General features: G+C 59.0%; 1 protein-coding gene across 2 annotated transcripts in view; it reads left to right on the forward strand.

The window, feature by feature from the left end:
- Positions 1-21,600, forward strand: part of TMEM104 (transmembrane protein 104) — a gene marked incomplete at its 3' end in the record, with an annotated part of 55,884 nt that overhangs the window by 30,651 nt on the left and 3,633 nt on the right. For both annotated transcript variants that reach the window (XM_082679950.1, XM_082679951.1), the window contains exon 9: positions 9,969-10,062. In XM_082679950.1, coding sequence (XP_082536076.1) covers positions 9,969-10,062 — 94 coding nt within the window. The remainder of the gene's footprint in view (positions 1-9,968; positions 10,063-21,600) is intronic.

Raw genomic sequence — 21,600 nt, forward strand, 5'->3', positions numbered from 1 at the left:
CAGCTGCCTTGAAAGAAAGGGAAGCAGGCAGCTTTGAGGGAGGGATCTGGGGATGTTTTCAACTGTCAAACAGTCCGGGCAGCCTTTCAGTCAGTGTGTCTGGGGAGTCACAGAGGGAGCCTGAGACCTGCCCTCTGCGTGCATGGTTGTCTCCGGGCTGACAGGGCTGAGATCGCATCACCCAGGCTCCTTGAGAGCTGGGGAGCGATGCGCCGGGGGCCTGGGCCGTCCTGTGCCCAGCCCTCCCCTCTCAGAGCTGGAGCCCGCATCCTGTGCAGTTGCCGCGTCGGCTCAGTCCGGGGGGCCTCTCTGCCGTTGTCTTCCAGGCCGCCCCCTCCCCAGCCACAAAGCGGCTGAACTCACAGCCTGTAGGAGGCAGCACTCTGGGCTTCGACAGCCAGAGCTGCCCGTGTGCACGGGGTTGGGAGCAGCCACCCCTTCTGTGGTCCCTCCCCGAAATCACTCCCAGGCTCCCCGGTATCAGAGACAAAGAGCGTGTTCACCAGTACCTTGGCAGAGGTTGTTCAGGCACCCCCGCCCTGGCCAGTCTGTGTTGCTGCCGGGAAGGTGCCCCAGCATTTCATCCTCTTCTCAGTGAATTGTGCGTGGGGAGAGGTCTTTTCTCCCGGCCAGCCCCCTGATCCCCGGGTCTGACAGACGGGCGAGTTCCTGCCGTGTGGGTTTGGTTTCTTGCCTCTGTTCTGTAGCTCAGTGGCTACTTAAGAACTCCCTGGGGAATCTTAACTTCTGGCCTTGGCCTGGGGCTCGGCGCCTTGCTCTCCTGGGCTTAGTGTCTGCCGGCAGCACGCGCTCACCTTTTGATGAGCGCTACAGATGTTACGAGTCTCAGAGCTCACTCAGTCCGAATGGGGCTGAATTGTTTGACAGGAGTGGACTTTGTTTTCTGCTGAAGGGCATCATGAGATAACTGCTGGGTTTATAGAGTTGACGTCTATGCTCCAGAATCACACGCTGCTTTAGAATATCTGGGGGTCAACCCTCCACTTTCTTTTAAATTTATTTTAAATTTATTTATTTTTGGCTGCATTGAATCTTCGTTGCTGCGCGCGGGCTTTCTCTAGTTGCAACGAGCGGGGGCTGCTCTTCATTGCCGTGCACGGGCTTCTTATTGCCATGGCTTCTCTTTTTATGGAGCACAGGGTCTAGGCGCGCGGGCTCAGTAGTTGTGGCTTCTGGGCTCTAGAGCGCAGGCTCAGTAGTTGTGGCTCACGGACCTAGCTGCTCTGTGGCATGTGGAATACTCCCGGACCAGGGATCGAACCCGTGTCCCCCGTACCAGCAGGCAGATTCCCAACCACTGCACCACCAGGGAAGTCCTAGCCCTCCTCCACTTTCACCTTCAGGCATCACCTGAATCTTTCAGTCTTTCAGCCCATTCAGCAAGCAACTCCGAAGTACCTTCTAGGTGAGGGTTGGGGAAGCTGGGGAGGGACCCAGGGACACTAAGACAGGGTGACTCGCCCTAAGCAGCGCATCTGGGGAGGGTGCCTGTCAGACAGGCCACGCCTGCAAGGCTGGAGAGGCGTCCAGCCTCCATCCGTCTCCATCACTCCTTCTCCACCCGGTAAGCGTATTGGAGGGATCGATGAGTAAGAGGTTGGCAGCGCCCCCATCGTTGCTGGCTTGGTCCTCTGAAGCCCAGCAGTCTATCCCGGCAGGAGCCCCCTCCCACAGCAGGGCTCTTCACGCTCTCGGGGTCAGCCCCTCCCTGCCCTGTCGGGGAAGGTTGTCATTTCTGAAACCTCATTCTCAGAGCTTCCTGTGAGTTTGCCGGTCCTCCTGCAGGATCAGGTGACCTCCTCTAGGTGGCGCGATGCCTCTCGTCTCAGGGTTTGGGCAGAGAGGCTGTGCTGGTGGACGGTTCGCTGGGTCCAGTGCATGAGCTGCTGACGCCGCTCCAGCCCTACCCCCTGTTCTCATTCCCTCACATCATGCATTGCATCTGCATCATGACTGATCCTCCATGCTTGGTACTTGAGAACTTGAACTCCCCCTGAAGAGCGCTTGGGGTGGAGGTGCTGGAAGTCCAATGGGAATAGTATCGACCTAACATTCTGTGGCCGGAGGTCGTCACTCGGCTTCACTTGTTCCAATTCCCCCTCCCGGGATGTTGGGAGGACAGGTGGGCCGTGATACCGCGAGGGTGTGCTGATGCTTGCTGGGGTCACACGGCCAGGGCTGCTGTGTACTGAGTACCTTCTCTGCACACGTAACGTGCTCTGGGAAGTTCACAAGTGCTCTAGGGTCTCGCTGTTAGCTGGGACAGCATTAGATTCAGACCCCCGCCCTCAGCATGTGACCCCGAAGCCTCTGGTCCCGCCGCTGTCCTTCACTGCCTCAGAACGCACCTCCTTCTCATGGCTGGATCACCAGACATTGTCATTCAAGTTGGGAAAATACAAACTCCCAAACCAAAACGTTCACAGCCACTTGAGGGATAAAAATAGAATCTTGAGCATTTCTTCGCTGCACCTCAAGGACGCGTTGAAAGTTCAGCTCCCGTCTAGGGACGGGTTCGTGCTGAGTTTCCATTAACCCCAATTAACCCTTAACCCTTAGCGCCCAACAAGGACAGCCCTGTCAGCAGCAGGGCGTCCGTTTCCTTTGTCATTTGAAGGAACCTCCAGGACCAGTCCACAGAGCTCAGCCGTGCCCTCGGTGTGTGGCCACCTCTGAGTGAACTGGCTCCCTGGGGCCCCGTGTACTGGGTCGTCAGCCCCACGGGTCCCTGTGTGTTTAGGTAGATCAGGCAGCATAGCGCCATTCCCCCTTCCAAGACTTTTTGCTTCGTCACTAACAAGAGAAGCCGGAGTCCCCCCAGCGCCCTAGTACAAGGAGGCTCCAAGTGGATCTGCCGCCTGAAAGTCAGGAACTGACAGCTGAAGTGAGAGAACGGTGCTGATGCCTGAGCTCTTGTCTCTGGGAAGCTCCATCTCACCACACCGTGGGAGCCACAGACAAACCAAAAAATGCTTATTTTTAGAGGGAAATAAGTAGGTAAGCAGGCAGTCCAAGGACTGGCCATCCAGCCAGTTACCCAGCCAGGCAGGGCGTCACCTCCTTCAGCTCCAAGCCCTCTCTCGGCCCGGGAACGATGGGACACCAAAGAAGCGTTGCTTTGGTGCTTTGAGGGCCACTGCTGGTTTCCCTGACCATCTGGCCTTTGTCCCCCCGGATCCTATCCCTTTGCTTACGCCAACGTCGGGGGCAGGGCTGGGAGGGACCCTCCCCTGTTGGGTCAGCAGTCGGCTGACTGTTCCGCTGCTCTTCTAGGATGTTTTCTCACTGTCACTTGTTAGGGGAGGTGATTGGTGTATCGCCCTTTGTCCCATGGAGTTGCCCAGAGGCTCTTAGGACGCTTGTCCTGTACGGTGGCCATCACTTTAGCACATCATTCTCTCCTGCTTCCCTTTCCTCGAAGAAGAGCGTGCCCTATATCTCCTCCCCCCACCCCTTTTTCGAGGGGAATGAGATGGACTTATGGGTGTTGTTGAATTTCATCCAAGTTTAAGTTCTAATTAAAAACTATGGTCCCGGGCTTCCCTGGTGGCGCAGTGGTTGAGAGTCCGCCTGCCGATGCAGGGGACGCGGGTTCGTGCCCCGGTCCGGGAGGATCCCACGTGCCGTGGGGCGGCTGGGCCCGTGAGCCATGGCCGCTGAGCCTGCGCGTCCGGAGCCTGTGCTCCGCAACGGGAGAGGCCACAACAGTGAGAGGCCCGCGTACCGCAAAAAAAAAAAAAAAAAAAAGAACTGGTGGGTGGCCGGTGTACGGCTCTTGGGGAACCATGAATCCACTGTCTCCCAGAAGTAGGAGAGGGAAGAGCCACTCCTCTGAAGACGTATAGGTTCTTGACTTTAGGTTTCTTGTAAGACATCGCCCCTTCCTCAGTGGGCGTCCTGGGAGATACTGCTGACGGCGGGCAGCCGAGTACGCGAACTCGTCTCAGATGGGCCTTTTCCTCCTCATCGGGGCTGCGTCTCACCCTCCCCTGGAGCCAGCTGCGTGCTCGGAGCGATGCCATTTCCATGCGCTCTTCCTAAATCAGAGCACGTTGATTTCACAACTGTTCTGGGAAGGGAGCTTTTTCCCTGACAAAGTGAACTGCTTTCCGGCGAGCGGGTGACTTCTGCATACCCACGTGCCGCTTGGTCTGCCAGCCCGGATGCTGCCCGTGACAGAGGGTACAAGGCGAGTCAGCAAGGCTGGGGTGGCCTCTTCCCACCCTGCAGGAGTAAACCTGCCTCTGTCAGGCACCTCCTCCACCAAGTTCAGTGCATGCTGTAAATGTTTACTCACTGAGCATCTCACGTGTGCCGAGAGATGCAGAGCTCGCCATCATGGCGCTTACCCTCTGCTGGTGGCACAAGCAGCCCACGAACAAGGAGCGACACAGAACCTACAAGGATTACGTGATGTGGTACCGACCGCGCGTTCGGTGATTCAGTCAGGAGCCCCCAGGGAGGAATAAAACGTTTGGAGAAACTTGCAGGGGAGACCGGCACTTGAGCAGGGCTTGAAAGGTGATAGGAATAAGGAAGGTAGAGAGGAAATTCTTTGCCAGCAGGAGGAATCACGAGGGTTAAGGCATGAGGGTGAGAATTAGCTTGATGTGGGGAAAGCAGGTGTCAGAGGGGAAGGCGGCCTCACACAGGATGCGGTGTGTGGATCACAGCGGTCGGGGCAGAGGGCCAGGAGACCCCCCAGTCCCCTCTGCCACTTCCTTACCCTGTCACCCAACCTCTCCAGTCCCTCCGCCCCCTTGTCAGTAAAATGAGACATCGTCAGCTACCTGGTGACCTCACAGATGGCAGTGAGCGTGACGTGAGACCGTGCCTGTGTGAGCACTTTGTGAAGCTCGGGGGGTCTGCAGCCCTGGGCAGCGACCTCATCACGGGACCCCTTTGATGTGATGGGTGGTTAACAGGAGCGGCAGCTGGGAGGACAGGGCTGAGGCTGACGTGACAGATGCACGGGCAGAAGGTGGAGCCCAGAGACTTGGCACCCAGGTCCCCTGGCGTCTAATTTGGGATTCCCACCAAATTAACATTTTCATTCTCTGGCCAGCTAAACTTGCAGAGAAGTTTGGGGGTGGGGAGACAGGCAGCAAACTGCTTTACTACTTTGCCCCGATTCTGACTCGCTCCCGCTTTCTCATTTTGCACCATTGAGCAAAGGACGTAGCACATGGCCGATCCCGGGCTCATTTTGTGTGTGAAGCAAGATTGAGTTGCACTGGGGGTCTCTCCTCTCCGAGGGCAGTGGGCGCAGCTTAGCCTCCGCACTTCTGAGCAAGGGACCCTGATTGAAAGGTGCTCTCCGAAGCAGCACAGCGTGTGTTCCTCTCTCCCGTCCCGTAGCTGCGGCTGTTTCCCAAGAGGAAGGCGGTGGCTCCAGTTGGAGACGAGCCTTGGGTTCCCCGAGGCCAGCCGGCTCGTGCGGGCCTGGGTGTCTGTACTTCCGGGTCTCAGCAAAGCCGCCGTCCTGTCCGGGGAACCTCCTGTCCCAAGCATCTCGGAGCGCAGCCCCCCTGGCCTTCCTCGCGTCTCTCAGACACTGACTCCTGCCTCTGGTGGACCGGGAGCTGGGAGTTAGGTTAGGACTGTCTTTATTCCCCTGTCGCCGGGTCTTATTTCTGGCAGAGGCTGGAGAAACGGGCTCATCCCTGCCCACCCCACCCTCCAGGCATGTGCCCGGTCAGCTCAGTCCCATGGAGGACACAGATGTGCAGGGAAACTCTGCCCACTCCAGTGAGGGGACTCAGGAGACAAGGGTGAAGGAGCAGACTTTTGAGCGGGACCCTGACCCGCAGAACTGGTGTGACGAGCTTGCCGAGCAAAGGCCCAGCAGCCGGAGGGGGCGGGCAAGTCGGGGACTCACGCCCGTAGGCTCTCGGGGGTGATGTCTCCAGAGACGAGGTTGAGAAAGGCAGCCGGCACCAGATCATGGGGCCACTGGACTTTGTCGTCTGAAGCGATGAGCCCTTCGCTCATCACAAGCGAAGTATGGTTGGGGCTGACAGTGGGGAGGCGGCCCTGACACCAGCTGGCTCGGGCCCGGGAGGGAGAGGACAGGGACAAAGGGGCCCGACAGCTCCCCAGTTCTGAACTGCCCGCAGCCCTCTGCCCACCTGATTCCTCTTACTTTATGTATTGTTACCCCTGTGTCCCCCCGCTCCCCGGCCCCTCCCGGGCTGGGTTAGGAACCCTTGCTCCGTGTTCCCCGTGTCCCCTCCAGGACTACAAAGAACACGTCCCTGCGGTTTTAAGCCAGCAAGTTACAGCGGTCATGGGACATCAGCACAGAGAGTGAGGAAGGGGTCAGGGGTAGTTGGAAGTTCGGAGTGGGAGCAGGTGGACGTGGGTGGTGCCCTTAACCCGCCTGGGGATGTGGGCGGAGAGGCAGCACTGAGTTCTAGACTCCGTGTCAAGTTCACGGTGCCACCGGGACACTGTAAGAGCCGTGGCCAAGTGTTGCCGGCCGTGCCTGAGGACGTGAGCTGCGTCCTGTCCGTCAGGACCGGCAGGATTGCCACAGGGCACATCTAAACTCAGCAGCCAGAAGAGAGAGGCACATGGGTGGCCCTGTTTGCACCCTCCCGGGTCTGTCTCAGAGTCCCAGTGACCAGTTTGAAGGTTTCATTAGAAACCAAAGAATTGTTCTTTTTTTTTTTTTTTTTTTAAAGAAACACATTCAGGACTTCCCTGGTGGTGCAGTGGATAAGAATCCACCCACCAATGCAGGGGACACGGGTTTGAGCCCTGGTCCAGGAAGACCCCACATGCCGCGGAGCAACTAAGCCCGTGCGCCGCAACTACTGAGCCTGCGCTCTGGAGCCCGCGAGCCACAACTACTGAAGCTCACGTGCCTAGAGCCCGTGCTCCACAACAAGAGAAGCCACTGCAGTGAGAAGCCCACACACCGCAACGAAGAGTAGCCCCCACTCACCGCAACTCGAGAAAGCCCACACGCAGCAAGGAAGACCCAACGCAGCCAAAAATGAATAAATAAAATAAATAAATTTATAGAAAAAAAAGAAGCACACTTGGCTACAGCAGTCGGTGTCCCTACCTCCTGTCATGCGTCGGGCTCGCAGAGTCCTTGAACGAGACCGAACTTGAACTGATCAATGGCATTGGGGTGTTGGGAAATGGCTCGGGAGCCAGGTGATTTATAACGTCATACAGGCTGGACAAGAAGACCCAGGAGGACAGGCCGTCTCTCGGCTTTTAATTTCTTCTTTTTGTAAAAGAAAAGGGAGAACAGAAGGTGCCAAGCCTGGCTGGTCAGCTGGACCGTCGGGCCACCAGGGCCATTTCGTCCCCCAGACCCCGCGTCCACACCACGGTGAGGCCAGACATGCCACCGCCGGATCCTCTGTCCTTCGCCACCCCGGAGGCTGAGTCTGGCAGGAACTAATTTGCAGAGGACACCTGTTCCTTAACTAGCCCCAGCTTGAGCCGTGTCTCAGTCTGGGCTCCCTGCGCTGCGTGAGCTCTGACCCGCGCGAGGGCTGCCGTTTGGCTGTCGGCCCTGCGCCTTCCCGAGCCCTGTGTTCAGTCTGGGCTCCTGAGAGGGAAAAAAAAGAAAGCACTTCCCAGCCGCCGTCCAGCCACAGATATCACAGCCTGTTGTCCGAATCTTCCAAAAGAGTCCTTCACCGCCAGTCCCCACCCTAAGGACAGACCTGCTGTCCCGGAGCTGGATCTGAAAGAGGGCAGCAGACCCTCGTTCTCAGCTCAACTCACGCTCCCCGGCCCTCGGTGGGCACCTTGCGTACGCTTCCGACTCTACCCTGGGCAGTGTGTCTGTGTGCTCAGTCCCTTTAGACGAGGGATGCTCTCAGCGGGGTCCCATCCTACAGGGTCATGTAAAATGGGGCCCCGTGCATAGTAGGATGTTGATGAGCGTCTGCCGAGGAGGTGGATGAAGATGGATTCCCTCTTGGCGAGGAGGCCCCACGCAGCCCGCAGCAGCAGAATTCCCCACCTGCCTCTGCGGCTGGTTCTGTGATCTCCCTGGTTTTAAGCAACGGAACCTTCGAAAACCCAGTCTTGAGGCTTCCAAGGTCAGATCTGACCTCCCGCATAAGCCACCCACCAAGAAAACGTCCAGCACCCACAGCTGGAGCGCCGTGTTTTCAGCAGGGGGCGTCGCAGGTCAGAGGTGAAAGTCCCCAACCTCTGGCCCGGCTGCCCCAGAGTCCAGTTTCTAGCAGGCCAGGGCCGTTTGGGAATGTTTGTGACAAGCGGCTTTGTACGTGTTCTTCCACATGACGTGTCCCTCTCCCATCCTTCAAAAGAGAAATTCATCAGTGGAAAGTTTCCCTTAAGTGGTAATTTTCCTAAATGACTTGCTGATGGTGCTGTATACAGACTAGCTCGGCCAAGGGCTTCTGATGCAGTACCTCACTGTGTCCTCGGGCCAGAGGCGCACTGGCAAGGGCTGCCCAGAGAGCCCCTTGCCTCTGCCTCCCCCATCACCCCCGCCCGATGGAGACACTGCTCCTTCCAGAGCAGAAGCAGGGCTGTCAGCCCCCAGGAGCAAGCTCCTTCCCGAAGTCTCCCAGCCCGGGCGCCTGCCAGGAGGCTCTGCCCACCCCAGCTAATTAGAACCTCTCCTTAAGCAGCGCTTTCGTCTCTCCTGTCATTCATTCTCACGGTGATAATGGACTTAGATGAGAGGTCACAGCCTCTCCCACATCCTGCCTTCCTTGCAGGCAGGGAGGGGAGAGACGGGCTCAGCCCACCTCGGGGGAGCCAGGGACTGGCCGCCAGGTCGAGCAGCCAGGAGGTATTCACCCGCATCACAGGGCCAGACCCAACTCCCCCAAAGCGGGCCCCGCTCCCCACTTTCGGGCCTCGCGCAGTCAGCCGCATCTCTGGTGAATGTCATTAACAGTAACGTGATAAAATGGCACAGTGTAAATGTTAATAAGGTCTGATGCCTCCGCTGCTTCCGAGTGGCAGATCGGAAATGGTACCATCATCGTAACTCCAACCAGCAGCTTCTAATTCCTCTGCTCTCTGAGCAGACGATTCGGCGTGGAGGTCCTCGCCTTCCCTCGGTTCCCAGCCCCAGTGTCTACAGTCCCACATCTACCCCCGTTTTCCTTTGCAAAGCGGGTTCAGATTTCCCACAGACCAATTCTCTAAGGCAGGGTTTGGATTCTCTTTTTTCCTCCTAAGTAAACGCTCGCTTTCCCCTGTTCTCCAGAGAGGAAGAGTAGCGAGGGGCCCAGTGCCAGCAGCTCCCATTCCTCTGGCCGGGCTCCCACCCCTACCCCTGTCCACTCCCAGCTCCCTGGGGTAGCCCCTGCTTTTCCTGGTCCGGGATGTTTCTCTGACGGGTTTGCCCTGGGAGCCACCGGCTGTGGTTCTCCAGGCTTTCCCTTCTCTCGAAGTCCAGGACGTTTCTGATGAACGACATCCTGATTCATCCTTTCCTCTGAACCCTCCAGGATGGTGTCCTTCCCACTGTGCCATGTCATCAGGGCCCGTGCGTCCCCCCACCCCGGTCCTTTCTTCCCAGTAAACCGAGAGGGTCCAGGGTGTGCTTGGTGTTTGTGTTGGAGCCTCATCTTCCTAACTCGCGCTCGCACCAGCTCAGTGCCGGGACCTCGACCCTTCAGTCAGTGCTTGCTGAAGAGAAGCAGACGGGGCCATGTCCCTAGGATGTCACCTGGATTTGCCTAGAAAGTAGCCTCAGGGCAGTAAGTGAGGAATAGCAGAGAAGCACAGCTCTGAGTTTCCCTTGCACCCCTGGCCCTGGGAACTCGCCAGGTGATGCTGTCTGACCCCAGGGAGCCTCTGCCGTTCCAGGTGCACACCTGGGTTAGGACCGGCCCTGGGGTGGCCGGGGGCTGCGTGCACGGTGTGCCCTCCCCACACACACGATGTGCCATGTGCGCCCAGTCTCTGCGCCCTCTCACTCTTGTTTTCATCACCAGGCTGTCTTCACTCTCCTCCTCGGACCCTTCACCTTCTTTGACGTCCAGAAGACCAAGTACCTGCAGATCCTGACATCGCTGATGAGATGGATCGGTGAGTCTGAGAAACACCTCGGGTCTGACGCCCTTTCTCCCCTCCTGTCCTCAGCCACGTGGGCCACGGCCACATGAGCTCACAGCCAGGGCTGCAACGTGGCATGGGCTTCCGTGGACTCCCGTGGGCCAGGAGGCGGCAGGTGCTCTGTGCCTTTTTACTGGTAGGGAAATCTAGTACCAAAAAAGAGAAGTCACTTCAAGGTCCCATAATGCGAGCAGAGGCGGGGCTCAGCCCTGGACTGCTGATTCCGAGTGTGCTGGGTCCGCCTGCAACCCACAGGTGGGCTCTGGGGCTCCTGGGGGCCTGGGTCAGGCTCAGCCCCCTTCAGGGCGGGGGAGAAGCCTGCTCTTTGCTCTCTTGGGCGCATCGTGTGGCACAACCATAGAACCCCGTGGGCCATGGCAGCCACCTCTGCGTCCCCGGCCACCAGGGCGGGAAGAGACACCCCATCTGTAGTACCTTCCAACTGTCTGACGCCCTGCTGAGCGAGAGCACCACCATCCTCAGGGGAACTTGGGGGCTTCTCCCCCATACCAGGTCTGCGGCCAGGAGCTTGGTCACCCCCGACACTGTCCTGCCAGCCACCCGGAAGGGCCAGGCTGCTGACCCACCTGGACCCGTAACCGGAGGGTGTGCAGTCGCTGCTCCCCCCCCACCGGCAGGCGCTCTGGGATCAGTTGCGTGCCTGCTTTGGTCTAAAAACAAAGATGCTGATGCTGTTATGGCTGACGGGCCTGGCAGAGGGGGTCTGCCCGGCCTCCAGGACCCCCGCGGGGTGCTCCCCAGGATCCCCCCTGCCCATCAGCACAGAGGTTCCCAAGGAATCCGAGGTTGGGAGGCGTCGCTCCTGACCCTCTGGCCCGGCTGCCGTCGCTGCTGCACCCGCCCTGATCAGGACTCGGGGTGCACGTCGCTCCGTATTCCGTGCTGGCACCCGGCACTGGATTGTGACGAGCTCAGGACAGTTTCTGATCCAGACGGTCTCCACCAAGTCTGGCACCTTCAGGCCCCCGGCTCCCCCTCACTCCAGGGTCCCAAGATCCCAGCGTAAGGAGCCACTGCATCCCAGGAGTCCCGGTGCACCTCCATTTGGAAGGTGCCAGGCCGTCCAGCCCAGCCCCTCCCCTGCAGAGGCAGGCGCTGCAGCTCGAGGACAGCGCAGGCAGCCTCCAGCCCAGGAGCTCCCGAAGGGGGAAGGCCCCGGCTCCACCCTGAGGGGACGTCTGCCAGTGCCTTGTCTTGAGCCAGACTCGCCAGCCTGTAGCTTCTTCCCACTCTTGGTCCTTCCTGCAAGGAAATGAGAGCAGGACTGAGCCGTCTGGTGTGTGAGCTCTGGGGCCTCTGTAGCTCGATGAGCTGCCCTTCACCGTCCAGCTGAGACGAGGGAACACCTGGATGCGGCAGGCATCCTTGTCGGCCCCACCCTGTTGGTCTGACCCTATAGGCTGCTCTTCCCAGATTTCATTCACAAGCTCCAAAGCCCTGGGTTAAACTAACATGACCACCTGGGGAAAAAACGCAAACTCCTTCCTTAGAACGTAAGGATCACGCTAGCTCCAGGGTAGGAAGCTGGAAGGGAGCCTCCGTGGGTACCAGGAGGGGTTGTGCCCAAAAATTGGGATCACAATTACTGGCCGTCCAATCTTCTCCTTGTAAGTCCGCTTATAGGAAGTATTTGAAAGCCCCGGTGACCTCCAGAAGGAAAAGTTTTCTCTCGGTAAGCTGTATTTGGAGAAAACCGTCTCCCTCCTCGCTCCCTGGCCCAACTCTGTTGCCCCAACTCCTCCGGTCCCTGAAGTCGGGTCCCCAAGTCCTGGAGGTCTGGCCCCTGCCCGGCTCGGGCTTGGCTGTCCTTGACCTGCCGCATCAGCGGTGGAAGGGGCTCGTTAAGCGCTGGTTCCGTCGTCGGGGGGACAGAGCAGGGCGCGGGGGGTGGAGGGGACGACGTGCCGTAGCTGACATGACGGATTCCCGGTCAGCCCACGTGGGGAGCCGCCTGGATAATGACAGTTAATGGCTTCTATAGCACCTGGGGCCCGTTTAGCACGAGGCATCTGGTGAGCGATGCATTTCTTAAAAGGGAGAAGGTTGTAAGAGGGAGTGGAGGAGGCTGACGGTAAATAGAGAGCGATTGCCTGGGCACAGGATGCCAGGTGCCCCCAGGCTCAGGTCAGACCCAGCTCCCACCCGCACGGGTGGCACCGAGCTCCCGTTGCTAGCTGGCCACAGGGTCCTCAGGCCCCTCGAGCGGCCCCTCCTGCTTCTGCGGTTGGAGTTCTCTTCCTCGTCCTGCAGAACCGGGCTCACGGAGTGCCACCTGCGGCTCCGTTGCTTCAGAAACTCAGCTGCTCTTTCCCATGGCACAGGCCACCCTGGCCCCCGGTGACCCCATCCTGCCTCTCCTCCCAGCCAGAGCCCCCCTCCCACAGGGCAGCAAGGGGACTGCAGGGGGACTCCTCTGGTCTCCCACCTGCAACTTCATGGGCCCTCGGTGGCAGCCCTTGCAGTGCGACAGAACCAGGCGGCCGGGGCCTTGAGAGAGGGTGCCAGGTGGAGACCAGCCCGTGAAGGTCATCTGCGCTCGTGTCTTGGTGGTGACATGGCTGTCTCTGCAAGTCACTCGCCTCTTTTCTCCCTCTGATCCTTGAGATAATGAAGCGGCAGTAGCTTCTCCGCGAACCTTCTCCCCGAGGCGCCGCCGTGGGTGACAGCTGCAGTGGGTGACGGCACAGACCAGCCGTTTGTCTCCGTGAGGGACTCAGGCCTCTGGGCTTGGGAAGTAGACCCGTCTCTGACACAAAGCCCTCTCAAGTGGAAGACAAATCGGCCAGTGAAGTCAACTCTCTAACATGTAGTTGAACCCGGGGTTCAGTTCCCAGCCTGGGGCGGTGGAGACACCTGGGCGTTTTCCTTTGTAGACCTGGTGGAAGGAGTTTCCCTGGTCCTGACCCCAGGCAGCAGGCGGCAGCAGGAGGGGGGGCAGGGAGTGGAGATTGTGGAATCCGGGGAGCCCCCAGGCAGCCCCGCTGTGGGAGGGAGCGCACCCCGCCCACGGGACGTCCCAGGGGGGTGTTTCCTCTGGCCCCAGCTGACCCCAGGTGATTTTTCTAGAACTCCTCCAAAGGCAGTGAGCACCAAGGCCCCGTTAGCCCTCTCAAGTTTGCGCCAAGTTGTCAGTTTGCAATGAGCTCCCTTTTCATTTTGCTTCTGAACGGCAGCTGTGCGGTCGTGCCCCCCCACCGACCTCCCTCCTTCCCACGCACCCTGCCTCTTCCCGCCGCCCAGATTAGGGCCCAGACTGTCCAAGAGAGCCGAGCGGGGAGCTCAGGGTGGCAATAAGCTGGCTTGGGTTCTAGGAAGACAAAAGGGAAGAATGAGCACCAAAGGGACCGGAAAATCATAAATAAACGTGCTGAGCCGGCCGGAAACGTTCTTGTGCGTAATTAGGAATTTGTTCTGCCATCTGTTGAAATGAGGCTGGGGCAGACTTGCAGGGACCCCACCCTGAGCAGGGGCCCCTGGAGCTCCAGACAAACGGGGAAGCCTTTAAGCTGGTTCCTCCAGGGTGTTCACCATGCCCTCCGCCAGAAGCCCCTGGTGCTGCCAGGACGGGATCTAAAAGTTGGATGGCCGTTGGAAATAGCCGCTTGTCGGGAAAATGTCAGAACATGTCTGACACGCGCCAGCATCGATTCGTGTCTTTTGCTGCTCAGAGAAGTTCTGGGGAGACCAGGCTGCCGAGTCTGGGAGACCCGGTTTGCAAATGCCCCTGAATTTGTGTGGACGAGAGCGATCGGTCGCCGTCCCGGCAGGTGAAGCTTGTCCAGGCCTCAGCAGACTCCCTGACCTGCCCCCCATGCCGTCCACTGGTTCCTGAACACTTGGTTCCGGCCCGGGTGCGCAGATCGGCCGGTATCCGTCGCCGGTGTGCGCTGACGGGCCAGGCTCCCTGTCGGGCGGTGGCGAAGGCCAGAAGATGAATTGGGACTGTGTGAAAAGCACTATTGGCAGAGCGCTCAGCAGCGGGTCAGCAGCCAGACGCCAGCCCCGTGCGCGTCCCTGCCATTGGCGTCTCCGGCCACTGCGTCCTGGGAGCGGCCTCAGAGCGAGCCTCCCTTGGGGCTGGCCCGGAGATCAGAGATGGGGCCCAAGCCACCCGCAGAAAGAGCTGTGTCGCTGGATGATCCCCAGAGAGACCTTGAAGCATCGCCGGCTGCCTCCGTATGTGCGTACCTGCCTCAGCACTGTGTGTACCTGGGGAACACCGGGCGGGGAGCCTCCCTGCCCCCACCAGCCTCCACCCCCATCGTCTTCAAGGAAGCCTGAGCCCAAGAGAAATGAGACGCAGGCCCACCTCACAGAGAGGCTGGGCTTCCTCCTGACTCCCAGCTGTCACTGTCAGCCGTAGGTCGACCAGGGACACCTAGGAGACGCCGATGACCGTGCTGTCCTTCACGTCCACAGGCCCAGCAGCGGTGGCACCAGCGCCTGGAGCCCTAAACCACGAAATGGGCCGCTGTGGACTGTTCTACCTGGGCCGCCCAGCAGGGGGCTCTCGGGCTGGAAGGGGCTGCGGCAGCACCATCACTTCACTCCCGTTGCCAGCCCCCCACCCCCGCCCCCGCAGACGCCTCCCACTCGGGGACGTGAACAGCTGGCTCGGCTCGGGGCTCCCCATTTGGTGGTGTTAAAAAAACGATCCTTTCTAATAAAGGTAGCTCTGGCTCAGGGCAGCCCTCTTCGGTCTGGGTTGTCAGGGACCCGCAGGGCTGCCTTCCCTCCGATCGTGTATTCAGAGCACCACGCACGTTATTCCCACCTCTGTGCTCCCTTCAAAGTGGGTCAGGCGCCGTCCTCCCCGACTGTTGGTGGAGAAACTTGAGGCTGCCTCGTGAATTGGCCCTGCTCACCCCACCTTCCCTGGCTGGTGCCCCAGATTTGTCTTCCAGACCGAGCCAGCAGGGAGAGGTGGGACCCGGTGGTGGTAGCCCGAGTGGCAGAAGGTCCCCAGGAGGAGACCATCACCTGGGAACATAAGGGCTCAGGCTTTACCTGTCCCCAGAATGATCTGTGGCCGGGTGGCCTCCTCCCCCGCAGATCTATGACTGATCTCAGCTGAGTGTCTCCTGGTGGGACTGCTCTGATCTCTCACCACCAGCAGCCAGGGGTCTTCTACGTCTGAGCCATCTGTTCCCCACATCCTGTTGGCTCAGCAAGCCAGCTCAGCGTTTGAATTCCTTCAGGGTCACTCACTGCTGTCCCCTCACTCTCAACTGGTGCTCCTCGGGGGGCCAGGAAGGACCCCCGCTCCCTAAGGACGGTAGCACATGGGCCCCCGTCTGACCTTCCAGCCAGCCTTTGTCCTGAGCCTTTGCTGCTGCCCTACCTACCCTCTCTCTGGGCTACTGTCCAGGGCTCTCCTGGGCCATTAAGGGTCTGTCTTTCCCTCGTTACACAGCCAGTGGAGGGAATCCAGGAAAACCTTTTTATGTACGTTTCATTTCAGTCTTATTTTATTCTTGGTTTTCTGAAAGTCCTCTCTGCAGACTCAAAGGTCAGTTGAAAGAAAAGGGACTGGAGGGTTCTGTCTTAAGGCTTTCAGGGTCGAGCGGACACCTAATCAAAGTCTGCTGAAGGGCCAGCCACGTGTCGCCAAGTGACCCCTTTCATTAGCGGCAGGACTGACCTGAGAGCTCCGCTGGGCCCCAAGCAGAGGCCGTGGCTCTCCCGGCCGCACCTCTCCTCTGAGTGGCCTCTGTTGTCAGCGGCTCTGCTCTGCGTGTGGCTGACATGTGTGCTGGCCCGGCCATCAGGCAGGGACTCCTGTTCCGCCAGGAGGTTAGCAGTCCAGCTACCTGGACTCTGGCAAGGGAAGGGAGGATGAGGCCCACGCGGGGCGAGGTGTCTGACGGACACTGATGGTTACAGTTTCGCCTCTGCTCGGAATCAGGCTGCACACGAGCCAGGGTGAACCCCAGGCAGGCAGCCAGGTCAGGCGGCCATATCGGTCTACAGAGCTAGTGTGGCCCAGGGCAACCCTGGAGCTCCGGGGTTTACATTCAGACCAGGGCAACCCAACGCTCCTGTCACAATACTGCCTCTCCTCTTCCTCGCCTTCCTGTTTTCTCTCGGCATCCAACCACTGCATAACAGCTGTCTTAGCTCAGGCTACTGTAAAATACCATGGCTGGGTGGCTTAAACAGCAGAAATTTAATTTTTCAGCGCTGGGGGCTAGAAGCCCAAGATCAAGGTGCTGTCAGGGTTGGTTTCCCGTGAGGCCTCCCTCCCTGGCTTGTAGACGGCCACCTTCTCACCGTGTCCTCACATGGCTTTTCCTCCGTGTGTGCAGAGAGAGAGCATGTACTCTGGTGTCTCTTTCTCTTCTTAAAAGCTCACGTATCCCATCAGATTAGGGTCCGCCCTTACGACTTCATCTAACCTGTAATGCCTCTCTAGAGGCCCTGTCCCCAAATACAGTCGCATTGAGGATTAGGGCTTCGACATACGAATCAGAAGAGGGGGACAGTGGCAAGAAGAAAGGGTTAAGAAAGGACTGAGCGGCCTTCAGGAAAGGTGACGGTGTGGAAGTTTTATATTTCCAGTCTCTGGGAAGGAGATTAGTCCACCAGCAGCCAGAGGGCCCTCGGGTGCGCTTTCCCAGCGATGACAAATGGAGCTGTGGCTCTGACAGCTTAAGAATGAGGAACCGAGAGCCTGCCGCCCCAGGTGCCGCTTGCCGTGCCTTGAGAGTGTGGATGGTTGAAGGATGAAAAGGCCAGAACTCTTGATCTCGTACTTGAGACTTGATTGCTTCAGAGACTCAAATACCTGCCCTTTATCAACGACCTGCGCCTCCTGACACACTTGGAGGCGGGGAGGCTTTGCCCTGAGTCCTTCTGGAGTAGAATCTCAGTCCCGTAAGTTGATTATGTAAACATCCTTCTCTTCTGCCTCCATGATGATGATGATGACGACGATGGCAGCTACAGAGCTAGAATCCTCCAGAAACCACGGGGGTGACCCTGCCTGGGAAGGTAGTCCGATTGGCTTTAAATTCCCTCCCTTCGGTGGAAACCCAGGTGACTTTTTTTGCAAGGGTAGCAATCACAGAATTGCTACCGAATTGCTCATCGACCTGACGTGAAATGCGACCCAGGGCCAAGATGCTTCTGGAGCCGAGTGCATCTGCACGGGGAGCTTCCCCGTCTCCCCAGAGGGAGCCCCTCCCAGCCAGAGATGGAGTGTGTCCTGTCTTCTCGGAGCATGAAAGGAGGCCCCACCCCGACCACAGCCTGTGCTCAGGTGGGAGGGTGATGACAGAAGAAGGATGGGTGAACGTGAGCACCAAAGAACCCGAACAGAATTCCTTTCCGGTCTCGCCCAGCCGCCTACAGAGAGCACGTGCCGACTCCCCCCAGATGACAGGTGGAGGGGACGGCTTAGCCTTGTGTGGCCTTCAGTGGAGGGAGAGGAGGTGTCTCTGATTCACAGAGCAGATATGAGCAGCCTGCCCGGGGTCCTCCTGACCCCCAGAGCCCCAAAGACTAGCTGACCCCTGGGCCAGAGACGCTCAGCAGGGAAGGGTCATGGCTGCGGCTCCACCCGGCTGGGGTCACGAGGATGACCCCAGTACCCTCCTTGGAGCAAAAGGAGAATTAGGGGAGAACTCGGTATTGACAAGTTTTCCTGCTTGCCTGGGGTTTCCGGGTGGGAAGTCAGGTTTTTGCGACAAGAAAAGGGACTGACGCGTTTCTGAGCGACTGCTGTGGGCCAGGCCCTGCCCCTGTTCTTTATTGTACTAGCTTATTCCATCCTCCCAGCACCCACGAGCATCCCCCTTTTTAAAGGTGACGGAACAGGGGCACTGAGAAGTTAAGTGACTGCCCCGGGATCACACAGTTCGGTGGCAGAATCAGGAGTTGAGCCCAGAGTAACTTGAGAACTTAAGCTTGTTTAGAAGAAGGGCAGCGGCCACCTCTCTCCCTCTCTCCTGCTCTTTCCAAGGCGTTAGAGCTTCACGAGGTGGGCTGCCACTCACACCCCTGGCCTGTGGGTCTTGTGGGCCTGCCCAATGGCTCTCTGTTCACAGTCGGTCCTGTTCTTTAAGGAATGGTTACACAGCCGCCTGCGCCCACTTCTAGGGCCGAGCAACTGCTTGGTCTTCAGTGGTTCTCAGCTCAGGCTGACGTTACCCTGTCGGTTCCTCCCAGCTCTCCTGAATCTCGGGAGGCCCTGGCCCAGCTCTGATGACCCAGCCTAAGGAGAGACACATGCATGCCCCAGCGCCTCTGAGGACAGTGCGGTGGTGAAGAGGGAAGCTGGTGCCGGATCCTCCCCCGGATCCAGCTCCCAGCCTGGAGCGCCAGTGCCCGAGCCGGGATGGGCACCACGGCCATTCATTAGCATCACCCCTGGCATGTTGAGCCCCTTCTTGGAGAAGAGAGCGCCGTCCTCCTGACAGCCGCCTTGACAGGTGGCCTCACCTCGCACGTGTCAGAGCAGAGCCACCTACAGGGCTGCGAAAACAGCAAGGTGTCTGGGGTCAGCATCAGGGCCGGTCCAGAGCTCAGGGGGTCAGGCGGCTCCCCAGGAGGCAGGCCCACCCAGGCGAGGCATGCTGCGGGGCTGGCTTGTGGGGAGGGCCCGGGGCTCCACTGGGAGGAGTCCGTCAGCTTCGCCGTTGGCTGTTAATCACAGCTTCACATATATGTGTGCTCCGGGGCCCTCAGGGATTAAGGATGAGGGATCTGGCCTTAGTGAACATGTGTCCCCCTCCTCCGTGACAGCTGTGTTCCTTCCAGGGCCTGCAGAGGACACAGCAGGGGTCAGGGCCGGGCACGGGCCACTGGGCAGAGCCCTCCTGTGTTCCAGAGAAGCTCTGTTCCAGCTCGAGCTCCCACCAGAATGTCCCTCTGACTCGATGACCCAGGACCATAGGCCACTTGCCCAGCCCCACCCAGCAGTGCCTTCCCTCTGTAGGGCAGGTCGCCCTGGTGGGCACAGCCCGGGGAACTGATAGCCTATTTTCCCTTTAGCTTTTTAAAGACTGGTCCAGTATCACACCTCGGGCCTAGGTTTCAAGTGTCTCATGCAAATCAGGGCAGGTGACCGAGGGTTACAGTGAGGAGACCTGGGCCAAGGTTGGGGGCAGGGGGCAGAGAGCTTTCTGATTCCCAACAGGTCAGGTGCTTCCCTCACACACCGCCACGGAGCACACGGTCACAGTAAACCCACGTTGCCCCATCAAAATATAATGCGAGCCAACTGGGGACTTTTCAATTTTGTGGCAGTCACGTCTGAACATTTAATTAATTTTAATAATATGCTTATCCAACCTAAGATATCAGAAATACCTTTTCAACATGGAACCAATATGAGAAAATGATGAGTGAGCTGGGTTACCTTCCTTTTTCACGCTGAGTCTCTGAAATCCGGTGTGCGTTTTAGACTTCAGCAAGGCTCGCTTTGGGCCGGCCGCATTCAGGCACTCTGGAGCCTCACGTGGCTCATGGCTGCCCTGGTGGACAGCACAGCCGCACGTGCTTCTCTTTCAGAGCTCGAGGGTTTTACTGCCCCCTGCTAGGAGGGCCCTCAGAGGCACTCAGCATGCCCAGAGGTAGCCCATGCATAATTGCAAAGCCAGTCTTGGAGAAGGAGCGGAATGGTAAAACCAGCATGAGGGATCCCGTGTCCCATCATCACAGTGTCAGCGTGACAGCCTAATGGGGGGCGCGGGGCAGGGGGCTCCTGGGAGAGCTCTGCCCTGCCCTCCTCCGGGCAGGGAGAGTCTTGGCCCGAGCTCCCCAACTCCCGTGATGCTCAGGCAGGTGGCCCGGCTCATGCCAGCCCCACACCGACCCCAGAATTCTGTAAGGAAGGCGGAGCTCTGCATAGCCTCACCGCCACTCCAAGTGCTTGGGAGAGCCCCACCACAGCCCAGAGGCCAAGGCAGAGGCCCGGAAGGAACTCTCCCCTCTCCAGCGCCAGCGCAACCCACCCAGGGCTGGGTTCCAGTGCACGAAGGCTGGAACTGGCTTCTGACCACTCCGATCTCTGCCTTAACCCACAGCCCCAAGACAGGCATACTGGGGTCACTGGTTGGACTCCCAGAGCCCCGGACCCAGACCTCAGACCCCTGCCCATCTCCACTTGGCCCCAAGAACGAGTCAGCTCCGACTCCTGTGAGGTCTGGGCCAGTTCACCTCTTTATGCAGCCGAGGCCCCAGGGTGGAGGGGGTCCGGGAGAGCAAAGGGAGGAAACAGGAGAGGCCGAAGCAGTCCAGATTCGCGGTCGTCTGTCTTTCCACTCTCATCCCCTTACAAGTCTGGACCACCTTTACCCTTTGGCAGGAGTTCAGAGGGTGTCGGCTCAGCGGCCCAACTCTCTGCAGAGGAGAGAGGCTCTGAGGTCAGATAGACAGACAGCCGTGAGGCAAGACAGCTCCCAGCTGGGGCTCCTCATCTGACTCCAGCTCACAAAGAAGGGGGGAGGAGCAGGGGGCCTCCGTGGACAGCGGTGCTTCTCCTCTGACCACGCAAGGGAACTCAGGCATGACTCGTTAAATGTCGTGAGAATGCATCTTGACATAAAATATGACCTTGACCTCCATCCTTGAGGCTGCTGACGCCCCCAGGACAGAAAGCTAGTACTGACATGACCCCACTGACCTGCCACCATCCTGATACTGTCACCCCGGACGTGCCTGTGCTGGAGGGCCGTTCCTGGTGTAGATTTTCCTTTTAACCTGACCTCCTCAGAAAAGGAGGGGGAAAGATGTCTCCTCTAAGCAGTGCCCTCAGGGCTCAGGATTTGTACCGAGATTAGGACTTGCCTCCCCTCCTGTCTCCCTCCCTCCCTCCCAAGGCAGCGCATGTGGGGAGAGCGGAGAGCAGCTCCAGGTGGGTCGATATGCTGGGCGGAAGCGGTGAAATCCCGGGGCCCCGACCCCCTGTCGCCACCCTCATCGGGCTGCTCCTTCCCTCCTGCGCCGCGAGGGGGACAGCAGACAGGTTCTTCCAAGTTGGCTCTGGCGCCCGGTTCCCCTGTGACCCCCAGGTCTTCTTCCCTGGGCTTGGACGTCCCGAGACAGGGATCTCCCCATCTGCCCCCCTGCCCCTCCGCAGCTCATGTGGCTGTTAGGCAGTTCTTTCTGTGGTAGTAATTTGTGTCCTGTAAGTTCCACCCGGTGGCCCCCTGGACTGGGTTTTACTGCCTGCAGGACCGTAACTGCTGGCTCAGAGCGCCATCCCCAGATGCCCAGAATAGTATCTGCACGGTGGGCTCAGTACATCCTTGCTGAATGAACGAATGAGCGAATGAATGAGTGGTCCTGGTGAGCCCCTTGAGCCACACAAAACAAGCGCAGCTGTTCTTACGTGGGCTCTTACCGCAGATATTAAAAAAGAGGTCTCCTGATCCCCCACGTCACCTGGCAGCTGCATCTTCCGAGGCCGTCAGCCACTCCTCGTGTGACATGTGTCAGGCCCTCCCCTCTCCCCCCACAGCATCCTCCCCGGCAGCTCGCTGCACCTCC

This window comes from Grampus griseus (genome assembly GCF_964374135.1).
Source record: "Grampus griseus genome assembly, chromosome: 20".
NCBI lineage: Eukaryota > Metazoa > Chordata > Mammalia > Artiodactyla > Delphinidae > Grampus > Grampus griseus.